The sequence below is a fragment of the Argopecten irradians genome, chromosome 4 (genome assembly GCF_041381155.1).
Source record: "Argopecten irradians isolate NY chromosome 4, Ai_NY, whole genome shotgun sequence".
Taxonomy (NCBI): domain Eukaryota; kingdom Metazoa; phylum Mollusca; class Bivalvia; order Pectinida; family Pectinidae; genus Argopecten; species Argopecten irradians.
The window spans coordinates 34,761,487-34,787,057 of record NC_091137.1 but is presented as its reverse complement, the minus strand read 5'-3'; the positions used below and the strand labels follow the sequence as shown (position 1 = coordinate 34,787,057).

The window sequence follows — 25,571 nt, the reverse complement described above, 5'->3', positions numbered from 1 at the left end:
CATTAAGACCGTATTTATTTTGTACAATTTTAAACAAACACACTTTTTCAAATACAAGAGATCCCAGAGGGATCTTGGCGCCCACCAAAGAATGATCTATATCTGATAAAGGAAAGATGAATCTTTTCTCTACTTTTTAAACTTTTTCAAACATACTACATATAAAATTTGAGACAGATCGCTTCAGTAACCTTTTGAGAAATAGCGGTAACAAACTTCAACTAGTATCAAAATCCAAGATGACTCCTTGGCGGCCATCTTGTTGATCAATCGTTCCCATAACACAATATGCACAACTAGGGCCCTAGGGGAACCTACATGAGAAATTTGAGAAAGATCTATTCAATACTTTCTGAGAAATAGCGATAACAAACTTTGAATAACAAAATCCAAGATGGCTGCCTGGCGGCCATCTTGTAGACAGATTGGTCCCAAAATGCAATATGCACAACTAGGTCCCTAGGGGAACCTACATATGAAATTTGAGACAGATCCCTTCAGTACTATCTGAGAAATAGCGATAACAAACTTTAACTATCAAAATCCAAGATGGCGGCCTGGTGGCCATCTTGTTCACCCATTGGCCCAAAATGTAATGTTGTATGGCACAACTAGGGACCAAGGGTAACCTCCATGTTTAGTTTTAACAAAATCCCTTCAGTAGTTCTCAAGAAATATCGATAACAAACTTCAACTGCCAAAATCAAAGATGGCTGCCTGGCGGCCATCTTGTTTTTCCGATCAGCCTCAAAATCTGTATGGCACAACTAGGGACCAAGGGTACCCTCTATGTGAAGATTGAACAAAATCCCTTCTGTAGTTCTCAAGAAATATCGATAACAAACTTCAACTGCCAAAATCAAAGATGGCTGCCTGGCGGCCATCTTGTTTTTTCGATCAGCCACAAAATCTGTATGGCACAAATATGGACAAAGGGGACCCTCCATGTGAAGTTTGAACAAAATCCCTGCAGCAGTTTTTAAGAAATAGTGACATTCATCTCAAACCCACAGATAATATCTCCCACTGCTAACTACAAACAGAACACACATACTGTAATGTTAATGACATTCATCTCAAACCCACAGATAATATCTCCCACTGCTAACTACATACAGAACACACATACTGTAATGTTAATGACATTCATCTCAAACCCACAGATAATATCTCCCACTGCTAACTACAAACAGAACACACATACTGTAATGTTAATGACATTCATCTCAAACCCACAGATAATATCTCCCACTGCTAACTACAAACAGAACACACATACTGTAATGTTAATGACATTCATCTCAAACCCACAGATAATATCTCCCACTGCTAACTACATACAGAACACACATACTGTAATGTTAATGACATTCATCTCAAACCCACAGATAATATCTCCCACTGCTAACTACAAACAGAACACACATACTGTAATGTTAATGACATTCATCTCAAACCCATAGATAATATCTCCTCCCACTGCTAACTACAAACAGAACACACATACTGTAATGTTAATGACATTAATCCCAAACCTACAGATAATATCTCCCACTGCTAACTACAAACAGAACACACATACTGTAATGTTAATGACATTCATCTCAAACCCACAGATAATATCTCCCACTGCTAACTACATACAGAACACACATACTGTAATGTTAATGACATTCATCTCAAACCCACAGATAATATCTCCCACTGCTAACTACAAACAGAACACACATACTGTAATGTTAATGACATTAATCCCAAACCCACAGATAATATCTCCCACTGCTAACTACATACAGAACACACATACTGTAATGTTAATGACATTCATCTCAAACCCACAGATAATATCTCCCACTGCTAACTACATACAGAACACACATACTGTAATGTTAATGACATCCATCTCAAACCCACAGATAATATCTCCCACTGCTAACTACATACAGAACACACATACTGTAATGTTAATGACATCCATCTCAAACCCACAGATAATATCTCCCACTGCTAACTACATACAGAACACACATACTGTAATGTTAATGACATCCATCTCAAACCTACAGATAATATCTCCCACTGCTAACTACATACAGAACACACATACTGTAATGTTAATGACATCCATCTCAAACCCACAGATAACATCTCCCACTGCTAACTACATACAGAACACACATACTGTAATGTTAATGACATCCATCTCAAACCCAAAGATAATATCTCCCACTGCTAACTACATACAGAACGCACATACTGTAATTGTTAATGACATTCATCTCAAACCCACAGATAATATCTCCCACTGCTAACTACAAACAGAACACACATACTGTAATGTTAATGACATTCATCTCAAACCCACAGATAATATCTCCCACTGCTAACTACATACAGAACACACATACTGTAATGTTAATGACATTCATCTCAAACCCACAGATAACATCTCCCACTGCTAACTACAAACAGAACACACATACTGTAATGTTAATGACATTCATCTGAAACCCACAGATAATATCTCCCACTGCTAACTACATACAGAACACACATACTGTAATGTTAATGATATTCATTTCAAACCCACAGATAATATCTCCCACTGCTAACTACATACAGAACACACATACTGTAATGTTAATGACATTCATCTCAAACCCACAGATAATATCTCCCACTGCTAACTACAAACAGAACACACATACTGTAATGTTAATGACATCCATCTCAAACCCACAGATAATATCTCCCACTGCTAACTACATACAGAACACACATACTGTAATGTTAATGACATTCATCTCAAACCCACAGATAATATCTCCCACTGCTAACTACAAACAGAACACACATACTGTAATGTTAATGACATCCATCTCAAACCCACAGATAATATCTCCCACTGCTAACTACATACAGAACACACATACTGTAATGTTAATGACATTCATCTCAAACCCACAGATAATATCTCCCACTGCTAACTACATACAGAACACACATACTGTAATGTTAATGACATCCATCTCAAACCCACAGATAATATCTCCTCCCACTGCTAACTACAAACAGAACACACATACTGTAATGTTAATGACATTCATCTCAAACCTACAGATAATATCTCCCACTGCTAACTACAAACAGAACACACATACTGTAATGTTAATGACATTCATCTCAAAACCCACAGATAATATCTCCCACTGCTAACTACATACAGAACACACATACTGTAATGTTAATGACATTCATCTCAAACCCACAGATAACATCTCCCACTGCTAACTACATACTACTGTAATGTTAATGACATTCATCTCAAACCCACAGATAATATCTCCCACTGCTAACTACAAACAGAACACACATACTGTAATGTTAATGACATTCATCTCAAACCCACAGATAATATCTCCCACTGCTAACTACATACAGAACACACATACTGTAATGTTAATGACATTCATCTCAAACCCACAGATAATATCTCCCACTGCTAACTACAAACAGAACACACATACTGTAATGTTAATGACATTCATCTCAAACCCACAGATAATATCTCCCACTGCTAACTACATACAGAACACACATACTGTAATGTTAATGACATTCATCTCAAACCCACAGATAATATCTCCCACTGCTAACTACATACAGAACACACATACTGTAATGTTAATGACATTCATCTCAAACCCACAGATAATATCTCCCACTGCTAACTACATACAGAACACACATACTGTAATGTTAATGACATTCATCCCAAACCCACAGATAATATCTCCCACTGCTAACTACATACAGAACACACATACTGTAATGTTAATGACATTCATCTGAAACCCACAGATAATATCTCCCACTGCTAACTACAAACAGAACACACATACTGTAATGTTAATGACATTCATCTCAAACCCACAGATAATATCTCCCACTGCTAACTACAAACAGAACACACATACTGTAATGTTAATGACATCCATCTCAAACCCACAGATAACATCTCCCACTGCTAACTACAAACAGAACACACATACTGTAATGTTAATGACATCCATCTCAAACCCACAGATAATATCTCCCACTGCTAACTACAAACAGAACACACATACTGTAATGTTAATGACATCCATCTCAAACCCACAGATAATATCTCCCACTGCTAACTACATACAGAACACACATACTGTATGTAATATTAATGACATTCATCCCAAACCCACAGATAATATCTCCCACTGCTAACTACAAACAGAACACACATACTGTAATGTTAATGACATTCATCTCAAACCCACAGATAATATCTCCCACTGCTAACTACAAACAGAACACACATACTGTAATGTTAATGACATTCATCTCAAACCCACAGATAATATCTCCCACTGCTAACTACATACAGAACACACATACTGTAATGTTAATGACATCCATCTCAAACCCACAGATAATATCTCCTCCCACTGCTAACTACAAACAGAACACACATACTGTAATGTTAATGACATTCATCTCAAACCCACAGATAATATCTCCCACTGCTAACTACATACAGAACACACATACTGTAATGTTAATGACATTCATCTCAAACCCACAGATAATATCTCCCACTGCTAACTACATACAGAACACACATACTGTAATGTTAATGACATTCATCTCAAACCCACAGATAATATCTCCCACTGCTAACAACAAACAAAACACACATACTGTAATGTTAATGACATTCATCTCAAACCCACAGATAATATCTCCCACTGCTAACTACAAACAGAACACACATACTGTAATGTTAATGACATTCATCTCAAACCCAAGATAATATCTCCCACTGCTAACTACATACAGAACACACACATACTGTAATGTTAATGACATTCATCTCAAACCCACAGATAATATCTCCCACTGCTAACTACATACAGAACACACATACTGTAATGTTAATGACATTCATCTCAAACCCACAGATAATATCTCCCACTGCTAACTACATACAGAACACACATACTGTAATGTTAATGACATTCATCTCAAACCCACAGATAATATCTCCCACTGCTAACTACATACAGAACACACATACTGTAATGTTAATGACATCCATCTCAAACCCACAGATAATATCTCCCACTGCTAACTACATACAGAACACACATACTGTAATGTTAATGACATTCATCTCAAACCCACAGATAATATCTCCCACTGCTAACTACATACAGAACACACATACTGTAATGTTAATGACATTCATCTCAAACCCACAGATAATATCTCCCACTGCTAACTACATACAGAACACACATACTGTAATGTTAATGACATTCATCTCAAACCCAAAGATAATATCTCCCACTGCTAACTACAAACAGAACACACATACTGTAATGTTAATGACATTCATCTCAAACCCACAGATAATATCTCCCACTGCTAACTACAAACAGAACACACATACTGTAATGTTAATGACATTCATCTCAAACCCACAGATAATATCTCCCACTGCTAACTACATACAGAACACACATACTGTAATGTTAATGACATTCATCTCAAACCCACAGATAATATCTCCCACTGCTAACTACATACAGAACACACATACTGTAATGTTAATGACATTCATCTCAAACCCACAGATAATATCTCCCACTGCTAACTACATACAGAACACACATACGTAATGTTAATGACATTCATCTCAAACCCACAGATAATATCTCCCACTGCTAACTACATACAGAACACACATACTGTAATGTTAATGACATTCATCTCAAACCCACAGATAATATCGCCCACTGCTAACTACATACAGAACACACATACTGTAATGTTAATGACATTCATCTCAAACCCACAGATAATATCTCCCACTGCTAACTACATACAGAACACACATACTGTAATGTTAATGACATTCATCTCAAACCCACAGATAATATCTCCCACTGCTAACTACATACAGAACACACATACTGTAATGTTAATGACATTCATCTCAAACCCACAGATAACATCTCCCACTGCTAACTACATACAGAACACCACATACTGTAATGTTAATGACATTCATCTCAAACCCACAGATAATATCTCCCACTGCTAACTACATACAGAACACACATACTGTAATGTTAATGACATTCATCTCAAACCCACAGATAATATCTCCCACTGCTAACTACAAACAGAACACACATACTGTAATGTTAATGACATTCATCTCAAACCCACAGATAATATCTCCCACTGCTAACTACATACAGAACACACATACTGTAATGTTAATGACATTCATCTCAAACCCACAGATAATATCTCCCACTGCTAACTACATACAGAACACACATACTGTAATGTTAATGACATTCATCTCAAACCCACAGATAATATCTCCCACTGCTAACTACAAACTGTAATGTTAATGACATCCATCTCAAACCCACAGATAATATCTCCTCCCACTGCTAACTACAAACAGAACACACATACTGTAATGTTAATGACATTCATCTCAAACCCACAGATAATATCTCCCACTGCTAACTACATACAGAACACACATACTGTAATGTTAATGACATTCATCTCAAACCCACAGATAATATCTCCCACTCTGCTAACTACATACAGAACACACATACTGTAATGTTAATGACATCCATCTAAAACCCACAGATAATATCTCCCACTGCTAACTACATACAGAACACACATACTGTAATGTTAATGACATTCATCTCAAACCCACAGATAACATCTCCCACTGCTAACTACATACAGAACACACATACTGTAATGTTAATGACATTCATCTCAAACCCACAGATAATATCTCCCACTGCTAACTACATACAGAACACACATACTGTAATGTTAATGACATTCATCTCAAACCCACAGATAATATCTCCCACTGCTAACTACATACAGAACACACATACTGTAATGTTAATGACATTCATCTCAAACCCACAGATAATATCTCCCACTGCTAACTACATACAGAACACACATACTGTAATGTTAATGACATTCATCTCAAACCCACAGATAATATCTCCCACTGCTAACTACATACAGAACACACATACTGTAATGTTAATGACATCCATCTCAAACCCACAGATAATATCTCCCACTGCTAACTACATACAGAACACACATACTGTAATGTTAATGACATTCATCTCAAACCCACAGATAATATCTCCCACTGCTAACTACAAACAGAACACACATACTGTAATGTTAATGACATTCATCTCAAACCCACAGATAAATCTCCCACTGCTAACTACACATACAGAACACACATACTGTAATGTTAATGACATTCATCTCAAACCCACAGATAATATCTCCCACTGCTAACTACATACAGAACACACATACTGTAATGTTAATGACATTCATCTCAAACCCACAGATAATATCTCCCACTGCTAACTACATACAGAACACACATACTGTAATGTTAATGACATCCATCTGAAACCCACAGATAATATCTCCCACTGCTAACTACATACAGAACACACATACTGTAATGTTAATGACATCCATCTCAAACCCACAGATAATATCTCCCACTGCTAACTACATACAGAACACACATACTGTAATGTTAATGACATTCATCTCAAACCCACAGATAATATCTCCCACTGCTAACTACATACAGAACACACATACTGTAATGTTAATGACATCCATCTCAAACCCACAGATAATATCTCCCACTGCTAACTACAAACAGAACACACATACTGTAATGTTAATGACATCCATCTCAAACCCACAGATAATATCTCCCACTGCTAACTACAAACAGAACACACATACTGTAATGTTAATGACATTCATCTCAAACCCACAGATAATATCTCCCACTGCTAACTACATACAGAACACACATACTGTAATGTTAATGACATTCATCTAAAACCCACAGATAATATCTCCCACTGCTAACTACATACAGAATACACATACTGTAATGTTAATGACATTCATCTCAAACCGACAGATAATATCTCCCACTGCTAACTACATACAGAACACACATACTGTAATGTTAATGACATTCATCTCAAACCCACAGATAATATCTCCCACTGCTAACTACATACAGAACACACATACTGTAATGTTAATGACATTCATCTCAAACCCACAGATAATATCTCCCACTGCTAACTACATACAGAACACACATACTGTAATGTTAATGACATTCATCTCAAACCCACAGATAATATCTCCCACTGCTAACTACATACAGAACACACATACTGTAATGTTAATGACATTCATCTCAAACCCACAGATAATATCTCCCACTGCTAACTACAAACAGAACACACATACTGTAATGTTAATGACATCCATCTCAAACCTACAGATAATATCTCCCACTGCTAACTACATACAGAACACACATACTGTAATGTTAATGACATTCATCTCAAACCCACAGATAATATCTCCCACTGCTAACTACATACAGAACACACATACTGTAATGTTAATGACATCCATCTCAAACCCACAGATAATATCTCCCACTGCTAACTACATACAGAACACACATACTGTAATGTTAATGACATTCATCTCAAACCCACAGATAATATCTCCCACTGCTAACTACAAACAGAACACACATACTGTAATGTTAATGACATTCATCTCAAACCCACAGATAATATCTCCCACTGCTAACTACAAACAGAACACACATACTGTAATGTTAATGACATTCATCTCAAACCCACAGATAATATCTCCCACTGCTAACTACATACAGAACACACATACTGTAATATTAATGACATTCATTAAAACCCACAGATAATATCTCCCACTGCTAACTACTTTCCTCTGACCTGTTTTTCTGATGGTACTGATAAAACATCAAATCAATGTATCTTATATAATATTATTATGTGAATACTACCCACAATTTTAATATATGTCTCAGCAGGAGACAATTTCTCTTTTAAGCTTCATCAATTAAGCTTAATTGAGACCAGTAATCCAGTGATTCAAGGCTTGATCCCTAGCTTTGGCAGTTATTTACCAAGGTAATGTAAATTCTTGCGCTCTTTTAAGTTTTTTTTTTTTGCCTCGACAGTTTTTTCCGTGTATAATAACCATATTTCTGCCAATATTGTTCACTGTGATATAAACAGTATTACAAACAGAACCCACATGAACAGATGAAGACCAGCTCCATGAAAGTAATAACATTTAATTTGTTAAAAATATATTTCACAAGGATGATATTATCTGATTTCACGAGTCACCGCAGTTGCAAAATTTTAATGGATGAAACATAAAGAATTGGTTGAATTTTAAAAGTCAATTAATTGAGACCAACTGAACGGCAAAAAATTAATATTCTAATTTTAGGCCCCAATCACAAACATTTTGTAAAAAGTAACCAGCTACATAAATACAGTACACAATGGGATAAACAATGAAGGCAAAAACAGACAAATACATCAACAAATAGCAGACATGATAAGCTGATTTCCGTCACCAGTTAGTTTCTAGAAATATCAATGAGGTATTGGCATCCAACAAGTCCTTTTTGCTACTTTGTGTGAAAAGCCATCAACAGAGACCCAAGGATGATTGCGCTGAACTACACTACACTACCGCTGGTCTCCGATGATGGTGACAAGGAGCAATAGAGATCAAATGTGCACAGGAGTGCTCATGGATGATTTAAGGACAATATGGCTATCCTTACAACAGCCAGGGTCATTCAAGGACGTGACAGGTTTACAGGTGGAAGGAAAGCAGGACTACTGACCAATGGTCAGTGTCTGCCAACTGCCCCATGTTGGTATTGAACTTGGAGGTGGAGGACTAGTGATAATGTGTCAGAACTTTTATACCACTTGCATGACCACCGCAGTTCTAATATTTTCGACAACCATGGTCCTAATATTTTCGACAACCATGGTCCTATACAATTTATCATAGCCACTCATGTATGATCCTCTATATCATAGCAGAGACATAAATATATTGACTTATATGGTAAGAGCAAATTAGGGTCTTCATGGGGCTTAATGCCAGACACCATATCCACCCTGACATTCCATCTAAAGGTGGTCAGAGGAAAGGAAATCTGGATTAGGACTGAGGATGGGTATGATTTGATTTGTTTAGGTGACATAAAATTAATTTTTTATAGAAATACATTGGTTTAGTTATGCGAGGAGAAATAAATGATAGGAAGAATTGAGATATATTACAGTATTTTATAGTGCATGCCTTTTCACTGAACTTAGTTATGATAATCCTGAGTTCTGATTTTCTGTTACTGTAGTTTGTGATTATATATCTGAAGAGTAGCTGAATTGTTAATATGTTTTCTGATATGTGACTGGCTACAGATAGCTCAATAGGAAGTGATAGCTTACCTCTACTCTTTCCTACAAAACATGCAAATTAATACACAGGTTCTCTTAGCATTGAGTCAACAACACAAAGAGTTGATTATATTTTTGTAAAGGATTATCCATCAATACCCTCATCATAACCCCATTAATACCCTCGTCATAAACCCTATCAATACCCTCGTCATAAACCCAATCAATACCCTCATCATAAACCCCATCAATACCCTCATCATAAACCCCATCAATACCCTCATCATAAACCCCATCAATACCCTCGTCATAAACCCCATCAATACCCTCGTCATAAACCCCATCAATACCCTCGTCATAAACCCCATCAATACCCTCGTCATAAACCCCATCAATACCCTCGTCATAAACCCCATCAATACCCCCTCATAATAACCCCATCAATACCCTCGTCATAAACCCCATCAATACCTTTAAACCCCATCAATACCCTGTCATAAACCCCATCAATACCCATAAACCCCATCAATACCCTCATAAACCCCATCAATACCCTTGTCATAAACCCCACTCAATACCCTCGTCATAAACCCCATCAATACCCATAACCCTCAATACCCTGTCATAAACCCCTCAATACCCTCGTCCCCCATCAATACCCTCTAAACCCATCATACCCCGTCATAAACCCCATCAATACCCTGTCATAAACCCATCAATACCCTGTAAACCCTCATCCTTCATAAACCATCATACCTGTCATAAACCCAATACCCTCGTCAATACCTGTCATAAACCCCATCAATACCCTCGTCATAAACCCCATCAATACCCTCGTCATAAACCCCATCAATACCCTTGTCATAAACCCCATCAATACCCTCGTCATAAACCCCATCAATACCCTCATCATAAACCCCATCAATACCCTTGTCATAAACCCCATCAATACCCTTCATCATAAACCCATCAATACCCTTGTCATAAACCCCATCAATACCCATGTCATAAACCCCATCAATACCCTCGTCATAAACCCCATCAATACCCTCATCATAAACCCCATCAATACCCTCGTCATAAACCCCATCAATACCCTCGTCATAAACCCCATACATACCCATGTCATTAACCCCATCAATACCCTTGTCATAAACCCTTCAATACTCATCATAAACCCCATCAATACCCTCGTCATTAATCCCATCAATACCCTCGTCATAAACCCTTTCAATACTTTCATCATAAACCCCATCAATACCCTCGTCATAAACCCCATCAATACCCTCATCATAAACCCCATCAATACCCTCGTCATAAACCCCATCAATACCCTCGTCATAAACCCCATCAATACCCTCATCATAAACCCCATCAATACCCGCGTCATAAACCCCATCAATACCCTCGTCATAAACCCCATCAATACCCTCGTCATAAACCCCATCAATACCCTCGTCATAAACCCCATCAATACCCTCATCATAAACCCCATCAATACCCTCATCATAAACCCCATCAATACCCTCATCATAAACCCCATCAATACCTTTGTCATAAACCCCATCAATACCCTCGTCATAAACCCCATCAATACCCTCGTCATAAACCCCATCAATACCCTCATCATAAACCCCATCAATACCCTCGTCATAAACCCCATTTATACCCTCCTCATAAACCCTATGTTACTTGAAAACATATTGGTCTTTAATAGAATTATGCACTTGGTGTTAGTTTACTGTGCTGAAACCACATTGCATTCCGTTTGTTAATTTTTTGTTAGAGGATTATAGAATGATATCTCACCAAAAGGATTAGTTATTTATTTAAAGAAATGTCTGGGCCTAAAGTTAATATAAATAGCTGAACACATAGCATATGGTTACACAGTATAGCTTGTCTAATCCGGACATTATGTATTCCAGCATATTGTAAGGCATATTAATTAAAACATGTATATTTACAGTTTGTACTGACATGGACTCAATAACCATGCTTTCTAGTATATCATTATCAGTGTATAATGTTAACACGGCGATTCTATTGTTACGTGAATAGTCGATGGCGTAGCAACGTGGGATCATGGCCCCACTTTTGGCGGGAACATATAAATGACTCGATTCCAATCAGGTGTTCAATCGAATTTGTTGACGATGACGGGAGAGAAAAGAATAAAAAATATGCGACTGCCGCGGGAAAAAATAATATTCATTTACTTGAAAAACTGTAAATATAAGGAATAGATGTTTATTTTGTTGAGGTTATGAGGGTATAATGATAATGGAGCACGTGTAAATTATGTAACCACGGAGAAGCCAGGTTACATAAAATTTACACGGGCTCCATTATCATTATACCCTCATAACCTCAACAAAATAAACATCCATTCCTTAAATAATTCAGAAACCTGGCTATAGATATGTTGGCCCCAGTGACATCACAGCTAGGACAAGTTACACTGTATACCAATACAGATATTAAAGCCATTCATTAAAACATTATTATAGATGTTAAGTGTTGGGTTAAAAGAAATCCAAAAACTATAGGCTACATTATCTATAGCAAGTAAAAAGGCAGGGTTAAACATAATCATAAGGATACCTACCTAATGTATTGCGGTCACTAAAGGCTATGTTAGGACAGAACGCCACCAGATCAAACTGACAATCCTATAAGTAAAATACACAATGGCAGATTTTTAAATACATGTATTTCAGGAAAGGAAGTAGTTTGTAACCAGCCAGGATATAAATTGTAGCTTTCAGTGTACTAACTGAATTTAAGACATATCCCCTTGCACCATCTACAATTGAAACACTTTTCCAATCTTAGGTATGTCACTTTTCCAATCTTAGGTATGTTCAGCTCAAAACACAACTCTCAATGCTTGCACTTAAAACAGGCAAAATATCATAACAATTCTTCAACTTTACAAAGAAAATGAGAAATTATTCAAACGTTGTCTTAACAAATTTTATCAGTGTTACCTTGAATATTCGCAAACACTTGCAACATTTCAAGCCTCTTGGCCTTTAAATTTACAAGATATTGTTTAAAGAGAAATCTTAGTCACATTTAGACAACAAAATATTCTATTTTGTGCTTAATTAGCATGAAGTCTTGTATTAAGGACAAATAAATCACTCTAATAAGTGGTTATTACGTACGGTGAGTGGAGCTATCAGGACGGACGGATCTCGGTCTCCTGTCGTGTTAAAGATTATCACCTTCACAACCTTTCCCCTGAAAAAGCAAAAAGGAAACTTTTTTTTCTCAATTTGGTCACTTTGATAGCAGACAATCTAAATACACAGTGGTACCTGAGATACACATTCTGTATCACTGTCTTAGCTAGGTTTATCTTTTTTACCTTTCTTTCTTTGTTTTTATTATTTTTTTGTACTCAGAAATTTAATTACAACATAGAACATTTTCGGACATTTTTTCTCTCCTTTTTTCCCCTTCAAACTACAGTCAAACCTCGAAGTATCGAAGTTCAAGGGACCGTCAGAAAAACTTCGAAACATCAGGATTTCGAATTATTCATGGTTGAAATTAGACCAATGTTTTTCTTACTATGACCTAATGTGGTAGTTGTATACTTATCGTCTCCGTTCTGTAAATTTTATAATCATTGTATTTACCTCAAACAAAACAAAATATAAATGAAGTATGCAATTAATCACATGTACTGCTATCATTAGCAATACATGTATATTATAAACAAGACTTAAGTGTAATAGGCCTAACTCATGTACATGTGTATGTTTGGTGACTATTTAAGCGATGGTTAATATTATGGAAAGAATATAAAAACGAAAACACGTTGTAAAAACAAACTAAAAAGGAGGAACCGAATGCGCTACAACACCTGCAAAATACTTCGATTTAGAATGATCGATTTGCTCCAGTATTTATGCCAGTTTTGAGTATGAGTTACTAATAGTGTGGTTCGCTATTTACCGTTCCGTAATTTCTACAAACCACTACCAATGGCTGCATTATTAAATCATTAGTACGGCAAAGATACAGTTAGTCTTTTTTGATGTTCGCCACTGTCACAAAGCACCGGGTATCGGCCTGATCAGTGATATTAATTATCTTGATGATAGTAAGCAAGCAACACAAGCTGTCATGATCCTTATTTTCCGACGAAGGGCAATCGCGAGACAGCTAGGTGCGACAGCATGCCGCAGGGTATCGGCGTATCCACCTGATTGGTACAGGTAAATTTTTATTCGACTCATTGAGTAACAGTTACCGATGATTCTATAACAAATGGTCTATGAAAAAGGTCGATACATTGAGAACTTCGATTCATAAAACTTTGATTAATACATGGGTTAGTTAGTAATGTTATATAGTGAAGAAATTTGGAACCAAGCAAAAAGTTTGATACAGCGAGAAATTTGATTCATCGGAGTTCGAATCATTGAGGTTTGACTGTATTAGTTACTATATACAACAAGGACATAGTAATTCAGATCCCCCGCCAATGGAGAGCTAAATCAATTAATGCATTAATTTTATATGCTAGTAAGAGTATAGGGAAAGTATTTCAAAACCCAACTGCAATTGAAGAATATATACAAAACATACTTATGTTTTTTTTAACAAAGTGAAACCAACTTTGAAAACATTTGCTTCTTTGAAAAATACCAGAATTGATCTTAGCTTTAACAAAGTTCAGCAGCTAACAGTACAATTTTTGATTTGTTTTAAACAGCGACGAGTTACATAGGAATTAAGTGAATGTTCATAGTAATTGAGTTTGATATATCTGAGTTTTACTGCATGCATATCAAATAAAAAGTAAAGCATAATACAAAATTAGAAGTCCTACATAAAATGTGTCTATGAAGTTTCATGGAAATATCTCTGCTGGTTTTAGAGTTATGCTCCGGAAACAAACCTAGTACAAAAATATGATATTTTCAGCAATGTTTCCATGGTTATGGAAAAAATGCAATTGGTTTTAGAGTAATGCTCCGGAAACCATTCGTACGGACGGATGGACGGACGGAACCCATTTGTATATCCCCCGCCAACTTCGTTGGGTGGGGGATAATAATGAGAGATATAACGATATAGAGCATTTTTCAACACATATTCTACTACATGTATAACAAAACTGCTAAATAATCACCAAATAACATTACATTACATTATTGCATTACAAGATGCCTTAAAACTTTGTACATGTGCCTACATTTCCCCAACATCTTCAATGAGAGGTGAAATTCATACCTTATTTTCTCGGCCTCCTGTGCTGATACAGCCTGAAACCATTCCACACATTGCTGCAACACAAAACCAAGTTACAAAATTAGAATCCAGGTGTTCCATGCATAGAAAAAAATATTATCTGGATGCCAGTGGACACTTGTTAAATGTAAATGATTATAAACTGTAAAGTTTGGTCGCAGGATACTGCTGTGGCCAAAAAAAATCATTCTACAAGATAACAAATATAAAGATAAATTGTTATACTCTCTTATAGACAGATCATATAATTTGTACATGTAAAACTTTTCATTCCCATTACCCCTCAGTCAAAATTTGCGAAACACAAGGCATTGCAAGACAGTAAAAATTTTCATTTCAAATTTCATTCTCGAGAAATTTAACTTTTTACACCCCTGATGACTGATCAAGATATGACAATGCAGTCTCAGATAAATCCTCATTCTATGGTGATATACCTGTATACTCTCTAGGGTGTGTGCTCCGTCCAGGTAATATGTCAGCCTATGCTTCTTTATACACTGATTCCTGCCAGCCCAGCTACATCTAGCAAGCCCTATTATAGATATATACAATTTTATAAAGGGAACAGATTGTAGAATTACAGTAAAATTACATTTAAGCACAAACTATATATTAATTTTGCTTGTCACAGTTTATAATCAACATTTCCTTACAAAGCAAAATTTCTTAACTTCAAAATTCTTCATAGGAAAACAATACAGAAGATATGGAAGAAATCTTCAATTCAGTAACTTTCCTAAAATTCTATAATGTTTTCCTAGGGAGAATTAGAAGAAAACGAGTATCCTTCGGTTACAGAAAACTGATAAAGTGGGCCCAGATCTAAATATGGAACAGGACTGCATAACAAGTAGACAGCATTATAGATGAGATTAGAAATAATATCTATTCAGCATTCATATGGGACGTCAAATTATTGTTAATAAGTTCACATCTTCAAAATTTCTAATTTTGTGTTTTAAATAAGCAACTTATTCAATTTGATTTTGGAAAAACAGAAGGACTTCACTATTCTGAAACAATTCACCTGCCATCTACCTGGTTTTAAGGATTTTTACCATTAGAGTTTGTTTAAAGAAACTCACCCTGACTCATTTCTTCAGTTACAGCAAATTTCTCGCATTCTTGTATAAACGGAGAACTGTCTCCTGCTTCAGGCACGGCAGAATGTATTCCATTCTTCACTGGTGAAAAATGGTTATTTAATAAAAACAAAGGAATAACTATATATATTGTACAAATTGTTTGAAGAGTTATTAGCAAATATTCAACAGATCTACGCATCATATTTCCTGGATATTCTAGACAACGATTTTTAAATTCCGAGTATCAAAACAAGAGGCCCAGAGGGCCTGTATCACTCACCTGGTTTGTAATGCCAAGTAATGTTCTGAATACAGGATTATTATTTCTTTTCTGAAGAAATTCAGAGATTTACCTCTAAATTCTCTGTCGTGGCCTACTTTTCCTGCTCCAGAGGGTCAGAGTCAAAGTTCTGTTCCCATTGCTCTGAGGATATTTCAGACCAAGTTTGGTTACAATCCATATAGAACCCTATGACAAGCAGCAATTTAAAGGAGTTATCTCTATTTCCCCTATTGGGCCCAGCCCCTCCTGCCCCCAGGAGTCCAAAGCCAAAATTTATACAAACTCTGTTCCCCTTCCCAAGAATGTTTCTGGCCAAATTTGGTTACAATCCATGTAGAACCCTAAGCCTCCTGCCCCTGAGGGGTCAGAGCCAAAAAATTAAACAAACTCTCTTCAACTTTCCCTAAGGATGTTTCTGGTCAAATTTGGTTAGAATCCATGCAGAACTCTATGACTAGTAGCGATTTAAAGAAAACGTTGACGGACTGATGACGGACTGATGACGGACGCAGTGCCATGACATTGGGCCAGGTGAGCTAAAAATTGCCAGTTATTACCTCCCAGTTCCTTATCCTCTTTCCTAAGATTGTCTCTCCTTTTCTCAAGCCAGGTTTTGGAGAGCTGCATTGCTAGTGCTGCATTCACCTTCTGCATTGTTCCTGCAATTCCTAGTTCTAGTGTTCTCCCCTGTATATCCAAATCTTGCATAGGCAATATCTTGTGTATCGGACACTGTGAGGAATCAAATCAGGGAGCTGATTCACTAAAATTCATACAGTTCACTGAGTACAGAACCTTAATGGAAGAGTTTAATTAAATGATTTTGGGGAATATAGACTATAGAAGATAATATCTGGTGTGGAACGTTTTTAGAAGTTCCAAATGTTCAGCTAAATAATCAGATATTATAATAATTCAAGAAATAACTTTTTCTGAAGACTAAAACTGTTACCCAACTTATTTTCCACACAATTTTGAATTAACTTGAACCATGTGGATAATGTGGAAAGAATGACAAGAATACCAACCATCTGTTTAATAGCTTATTACTGTTTGATACTGATACTGTAATGCACAAACAATTTTACAATCGTGAAATTTTTCCTTGAGAAATTCTACAATTATTCAGTACTTATATATATTGTCATTTCCATAATATTCCTGATTTTGATCCTTTTTTAGGTTTTTTTCTTCTTCTCATTTCCCCCTATTTTACTTAACTATATACCCTGTTTTAGATTCTCAGTCTGGAACACGATGTTGTAGATAAACCAGATACTTACCACTATCTCCCGGGCCCTGTCTTTTATAACCAGATACTTACCCCTATCTCCTGTGCCCTGTCCTTTATAACCAGATACTTACCCCTATCTCCTGTGCCCTGTCCTTTATAACCAGATACTTACCCCTATCTCCTGTGCCCTGTCCTTTATAACCAGATACTTACCCCTATCTCCTGTGCCCTGTCCTCTATAACCAGATACTTACCCCTATCTCCTGTGCCCTGTCCTTTATAACCAGATACTAACCCCTATCTCCTGTGGCCTGTCCTTTATAACCAAATACTTACCCCTATCTCCTGTGCCCTGCCCTTTATAACCAGATACTTACCCCTATCTCCTGTGCCCTGTCCTTTATAACCAGATACTTACCCCTATCTCCTGTGCCCTGTCCTTTATAACCAGATACATACCCCTATCTCCTGTGTCCTGTCCTCTATAACCAGATACTTACCCCTATCTCCTGTGCCCTGTTCTTTATAACCAGATACTTACCCCTATCTCCTGTGCCCAGATACTTACCCCTATCTCCTGTGCCCTGTCTTTTATAACCAGATACTTACCCCTATCTCCTGTGCCCTGTCCTCTATAACCAGATACTTACCACTATGTCCTGTGCCCTGTCCTTTATAACCAGATACGTACCCCTATCTCCTGTGCCCTGTCTTTTATAACCAGATACTTACCCCTATGTCCTGTGCCCTGTCCTTTATAACCAGACACTTACCCCTATCTCCTGTGCCCTGTACATTATAACCAGATACTTACCCCTATCTCCTGTGCCCTGTCCTTTATAACCAGATACTTACCCCTATCTCCTGTGCCCTGTCCTTTATAACCAGATACATACCCCTATCTCCTGTGCCCTGTCCTTTATAACCAGATACTTACCCCTATCTCCTGTGCCCTGTCCTTTATAACCAGACACTTACCCCTATCTCCTGTGCCCTGTACATTATAACCAGATACTTACCCCTATCTCCTGTGCCCTGTCCTTTATAACCAGACACTTACCCCTATCTCCTGTGCCCTGTACATTATAACCAGATACTTACCCCTATCTCCTGTGCCCTGTCCTTTATAACCAGATACTTACCCCTATCTCCTGTGCCCTGTCTTTTATAACCAGACAACTTACCCCTATCTCCTGTGCCCTGTCCATTATAACCAGATACTTACCCCTATCTCCTGTGCCCTGTCCTTTATAACCAGATACTTACCCCTATGTCCTGTGCCCTGTCCTTTATAACCAGATACTTACCCCTATCTCCTGTGCCCTGTCCATTATAACCAGATACTTTCCCCTATCTCCCCTGCCCTGTCCTTTATAACCAGATACTTACCCCTATCTCCTGTGCCCTGTCCTTTATAACCAGATACTTACCCCTATCTCCTGTGCCCTGTCCTTTATAACCAGATACTTACCCCTATCTCCTGTGCCCTGTCCTTTATAACCAGATACTTACCCCTATCTCCTGTGCCCTGTCCTTTATAACCAGATACTTACCCCTATCTCCTGTGCCTGTCCTTTATAACCAGATACTTACCCCTATCTCCTGTGCCCTGTCCTTTATAACCAGATACTTACCCCTATCTCCTGTGCCCTGTCCTTTATAACCAGATACTTACCCCTATCTCCTGTGCCCTGTCCTTTATAACCAGATACTTACCCCTATCTCCTGTGCCCTGTCCTTTATAACCAGATACTTACCCCTATCTCCTGTGCCCTGTCCTTTATAACCAGATACTTACCCCTATCTCCTGTGCCCTGTCCTTTATAACCAGATACTTACCCCTATCTCCTGTGCCCTGTCCTTTATAACCAGATACTTACCCCTATCTCCTGTGCCCTGTCCTTTATAACCAGATACTTACCCCTATCTCCTGTGCCCTGTCCTTTATAACCAGATACTTACCCCTATCTCCTGTGCCCTGTCCTTTATAACCAGATACTTACCCCTATTCCTGTGCCCTGTCCTTTATAACCAGATACTTACCCCTATCTCCTGTGCCCTGTCCTTTATAACCAGATACTTACCCCTATCTCCTGTGCCCTGTCCTTTATAACCAGATACTTACCCCTATCTCCTGTGCCCTGTCCTTTATAACCAGATACTTACCCCTATCTCCTGTGCCCTGTCCTTTATAACCAGATACTTACCCCTATCTCCTGTGCCCTGTCCTTTATAACCAGATACTTACCCCTATCTCCTGTGCCCTGTCCTTTATAACCAGATACTTACCCCTATCTCCTGTGCCCTGTCCTTTATAACCAGATACTAACCCCTATCTCCTGTGCCCTGTCCTCTATAACCAGATACTTACCCCTATTCCTTGCCCTGTCCTTTATAACCAGATACTACCCCTATCTCCTGTGCCCTGTCCTTTATAACCAGATACATACCCCTATGTCCTTTGCCCTGTCCTTTATAACCAGATACTTACCCCTATCTCCTGTGCCCTGTCCTTTATAACCAGATACTTACCCCTATCTCCTGTGCCCTGTCCTTTATAACCAGATACTTACCCCTATCTCCTGTGCCCTGTCCTTTATAACCAGATACTTACCCCTATCTCCTGTGCCCTGTCCTTTATAACCAGATACTTACCCCTATCTCCTGTGCCCTGTCCTTTATAACCAGATACTTACCCCTATCTCCTGTGCCCTGTCCTTTATAACCAGATACTTACCCCTATCTCCTGTGCCCTGTCCTTTATAACCAGATACTTACCCCTATCTCCTGTGCCCTGTCCTTTATAACCAGATACTTACCCCTATCTCCTGTGCCCTGTCCTTTATAACCAGATACTTACCCCTATCTCCTGTGCCCTGTCCTTTATAACCAGATACTTACCCCTATCTCCTGTGCCCTGTCCTTTATAACCAGATACCTTACCCCTATATCTCCTGTGCCCTGTCCTTTATAACCAGATACTTACCCCTATCTCCTGTGCCCTGTCCTTTATAACCAGATACTTACCCCTATCTCCTGTGCCCTGTCCTTTATAACCAGATACTTACCCCTATCTCCTGTGCCCTGTCCTTTATAACCAGATACTTACCCCTATCTCCTGTGCCCTGTCCTTTATAACCAGATACTTACCCCTATCTCCTGTGCCTGTCCTTTATAACCAGATACTTACCCCTATCCCTGTGCCTTCCTTTATAACCAGATACTACCCCTATCTCCTGTGCCCTGTCCTTTATAACCAGATACTTACCCCTATCTCCTGTGCCCTGTCCTTTATAACCAGATACTTACCCCTATCTCCTGTGCCCTGTCCTTTATAACCAGATACTTACCCCTATCTCCTGTGCCCTGTCCTTTATAACCAGATACATACCCCTATCTCCTGTGCCCTGTCCTTTATAACCAGATACTTACCCCTATCTCCTGTGCCCTGTCCTTTATAACCTGTAGGGCGGGCGACACTTGTGGAACAGTGAAGGCTGGTACTCCTGGCTATCAAAACACAAAAGAAATCATAATACAGAATACTTCTGTAGTATTTTCTTTTATAAATTACATAACAGTATTTCAACATTTGCATCCAAACCTTAACCTGATCATTTTCAACACCGACTCCAGGGTGATTCCATAAGCCCCCCCTCTAGAAGCAAGTTAAACAGAATTAACATTACTAGTAATTATTTGTCTTAGGCATACTTCTTTTACCACTGTTTTTTCTCTGATATCTTAATCTGTCTGAAGAGTCTCTGATTCCTACATCCATGGCCAAATCCTGCAGGAATGGAGTGTGCCAATAATGATGTCCATCAATTATGTTTAAAGTTAGGTAAAAATTAAACTGAGAACATTAAAAGCAAAACTGTAAAAGTTTAATGTTCTCATTGACATTGGAAAAGCAATATCATTGTGCCACTCTCGCAATTTTCCCAACACGTGAGACAGTAATACTATACTGACCTTGAAAATGCCTGCCTTGTGCCAGGCGATCTGTTCAATCGTGTTTCCCAGGATAGAGGTATGATCCAGACCAAGGGAAGTAACTCCACATACTACAGGTTTCTGTATGAGATTGGTACTATCATACTGGCCACCGATGCCGACCTCTACGATAGCGACGTCAATCTTCTCTTGTAGAAACACATGGAAGGCCATGATGGTACAGAAGGCAAAGTAAGCTGGCATGGCTCCATTGTGCTGCTGCTGTAATACAGAGAAAATCCAAATTAGAATCTTGTTAGTATGACATTAAAGCCACTGCACATTCAAATTTTAATTGCTTCATCTTTAAACTGCTGAAATATTGAATACTGCAAGACAGTGGAAAAAAACTTTGAATTGTAGGCCTTCACTTGTCAGCCGGACAAGTGCTCTGCAAAAAGATAATATGAACTGAAAATATATTCTAGGACGTGATTATGTTTATTTGATAAATTGACTGACCGACGCATGAAGATTGTCTTGTCTGTGATTTAGAGATGAAGAGATAAGAGTTTAAATGTGCCTTCAGGGGTAAGTTACTTAAACAGCCTTTCCATGTCATCCAAATTCTATAAGTATGAGTACTAATCAAAATACAGTCTGTAATACTGGAAATAATCTAACAACCAAAATGTTTACCTTTGAGGCTTCCAGCTTGTGATATACATCCCAGAAGTAGTGAGCAAATTTTTCTCTCGAGAGTGGTGTACCATTGATTCGGAATCGCTCCCGAACTTCTACCAAGTGTGGAGAACTGAACACAGATAAAAGTTTGCATCATCTTTATGTGTTGATAATTCAATATGTATAGACTATGTGAATGATTGTACATCTTCAAAATCACAAAATTAATATTTATTAAATAATTACTTTACTGGAGTCAAATATTACCACAATTTCTCAATATCTTGGTAATGAAATAATATAACCAAATATAACATATATAAAATATATATGTGAAGAAAGCAACAGTTATTTCAGCCTTATTGTAACTGATATGATTGTTAATTTGCATATTTGATAACTGTGACCATTATTGAATGTCTAGGTGATTAATCTGAACAAAGCTGGCTTATTGAGGGCGGATACTCTTAAGTGTGACATTACTTGAATTTTGTAGCTATAATTGTTCCTGTATTGTAGCCTTACTGACGGAGGATACTCTTTGTGTAACATTACCTGAAGAAACCTGTATTGTAGCAGTACTGACAGAGGATACTCTTTGTGTAACATTACCTGAAGAAACCTGTATTGTAGCCATACTGACAGAGGATACTCTTTGTGTAACATTACCTGAAGAAACCTGTATTGTAGCCATACTGACAGAGGATACTCTTTGTGTAACATTACCTGAAGAAACCTGTATTGTAGCCATACTGACGGAGGATACTCTTTGTGTAACACTACCTGAAGAAACCTGTATTGTAGTCTTACTGACAGAGGATACTCTTTGTGTAACATTACCTGAAGAAACCTGTATTGTAGTCTTACTGACAGAGGATACTCTTTGTGTAACATTACCTGAAGAAACCTGTATTGTAGTCATACTGACGGAGGATACTCTTTGTGTAACATTACCTAAAGAAACCTGTATTATAGCCATACTGACTGAGGATACTCTTTGTGTAACATTACCCGAAGAAGCCTAATTGTAGCAATACTGACTGAGGATACTCTTTGTGTAACATTACCTGAAGAAACCTGTATTGTAGTCTTACTGACAGAGGATACTCTTTGTGTAACATTACCTGAAGAAACCTGTATTATAGCCATACTGACAGAGGATACTCTTTGTGTAACATTACCTGAAGAAACCTGTATTGTAGCCATACTGACAGAGGATACTCTTTGTGTAACATTACCTGAAGAAGCCTGTATTGTAGCCATACTGACAGGAATAGTCTTTGTGTAACATTACCCAAAGAAGCCTGTATTGTAGCCATACTGACAGAGGATACTCTTTGTGAAACATTACCTGAAGAAGCCTGTATTGTAGCCATACTGACGGAGGATACTCTTTGTGTAACATTACCTGAAGAAACCTGTATTGTAGCCATACTGACAGAGGATACTCTTTGTGTAACATTACCTGAAGAAGCCTGTATTGTAGCCATACTGACGGAGGATACTCTTTGTGTAACATTACCTGAAGAAGCCTGTATTGTAGCCATACTGATGGAGGATACTCTTTGTGTAACATTACCCGAAGAAGCCTGTATTGTAGCCATACTGACAGAGGATACTCTTTGTGAAACATTACCTGAAGAAGCCTGTATTGTAGCCATACTGACAGTGTAACATTACCTGAAGAAACCTGTATTGTAGTCATACTGACGGAGGATACTCTTTGTGTAACATTACATGAAGAAGCCTTATTGTAGCAATACTGACTGAGGATACTCTTTGTGTAACATTACCTGAAGAAGCCTAATTGTAGCAATACTGACTGAGGATACTCTTTGTGTAACATTACCTGAAGAAACCTGTATTGTAGCCATACTGACGGAGGATACCCTTTGTGTAACATTACCTGAAGAAGCCTGTATTGTAGCAATACTGACTGAGGATACTCTTTGTGTAACATTACCTGAAGAAACCTGTATTGTAGCCATACTGACGGAGGATTCTCTTTGTGTAACATTACCTGAAGAAGCCTGTATTGTAGCCATACTGACTGAGGATACTCTTTGTGTAACATTACCTGAAGAAGCCTGTATTGTAGCCATACTGACAGTGTAACATTACCTGAAGAAACCTGTATTGTAGTCATACTGACGGAGGATACTCTTTGTGTAACATTACATGAAGAAGCCTTATTGTAGCAATACTGACTGAGGATACTCTTTGTGTAACATTACCTGAAGAAGCCTAATTGTAGCAATACTGACTGAGGATACTCTTTGTGTAACATTACCTGAAGAAACCTGTATTGTAGCCATACTGACGGAGGATACCCTTTGTGTAACATTACCTGAAGAAGCCTGTATTGTAGCAATACTGACTGAGGATACTCTTTGTGTAACATTACCTGAAGAAACCTGTATTGTAGCCATACTGACGGAGGATTCTCTTTGTGTAACATTACCTGAAGAAGCCTGTATTGTAGCCATACTGACTGAGGATACTCTTTGTGTAACATTACCTGAAAAAACCTGTATTGTAGCCATACTGACAGTGTAACATTACCTGAAGAAGCCTGTATTGTAGCCATACTGACAGAGGGTACTCTTTGTGTAACATTACCTGAAGAAACCTGTATTGTAGCCGTACTGACGGAGGATACT

At 37.9% G+C, this 25,571-nt stretch overlaps 1 protein-coding gene across 7 annotated transcripts in view; it reads right to left on the bottom strand.

The window, feature by feature from the left end:
• LOC138321437 (folylpolyglutamate synthase, mitochondrial-like) overlaps window positions 1-25,571 on the bottom strand; it is a 49,119-nt gene that overhangs the window by 2,542 nt on the left and 21,006 nt on the right. For 5 of the 7 annotated variants that reach the window (XM_069265130.1, XM_069265132.1, XM_069265129.1 and 2 more), the window contains 10 exons: window positions 22,927-23,041; window positions 22,267-22,509; window positions 21,724-21,801; window positions 17,615-17,789; window positions 16,775-16,873; window positions 16,124-16,221; window positions 15,669-15,721; window positions 13,589-13,664; window positions 13,027-13,090; window positions 10,470-10,481 (listed from right to left, as the gene is read on the bottom strand). In XM_069265130.1, coding sequence (XP_069121231.1) covers window positions 10,470-10,481; window positions 13,027-13,090; window positions 13,589-13,664; window positions 15,669-15,721; window positions 16,124-16,221; window positions 16,775-16,873; window positions 17,615-17,789; window positions 21,724-21,801; window positions 22,267-22,509; window positions 22,927-23,041 — 1,013 coding nt within the window. The remainder of the gene's footprint in view (window positions 1-10,469; window positions 10,482-13,026; window positions 13,091-13,588; window positions 13,665-15,668; window positions 15,722-16,123; window positions 16,222-16,774; window positions 16,874-17,614; window positions 17,790-21,723; window positions 21,802-22,266; window positions 22,510-22,926; window positions 23,042-25,571) is intronic. The other 2 variants (XM_069265127.1, XM_069265128.1) reach the window with 2 other exon arrangements.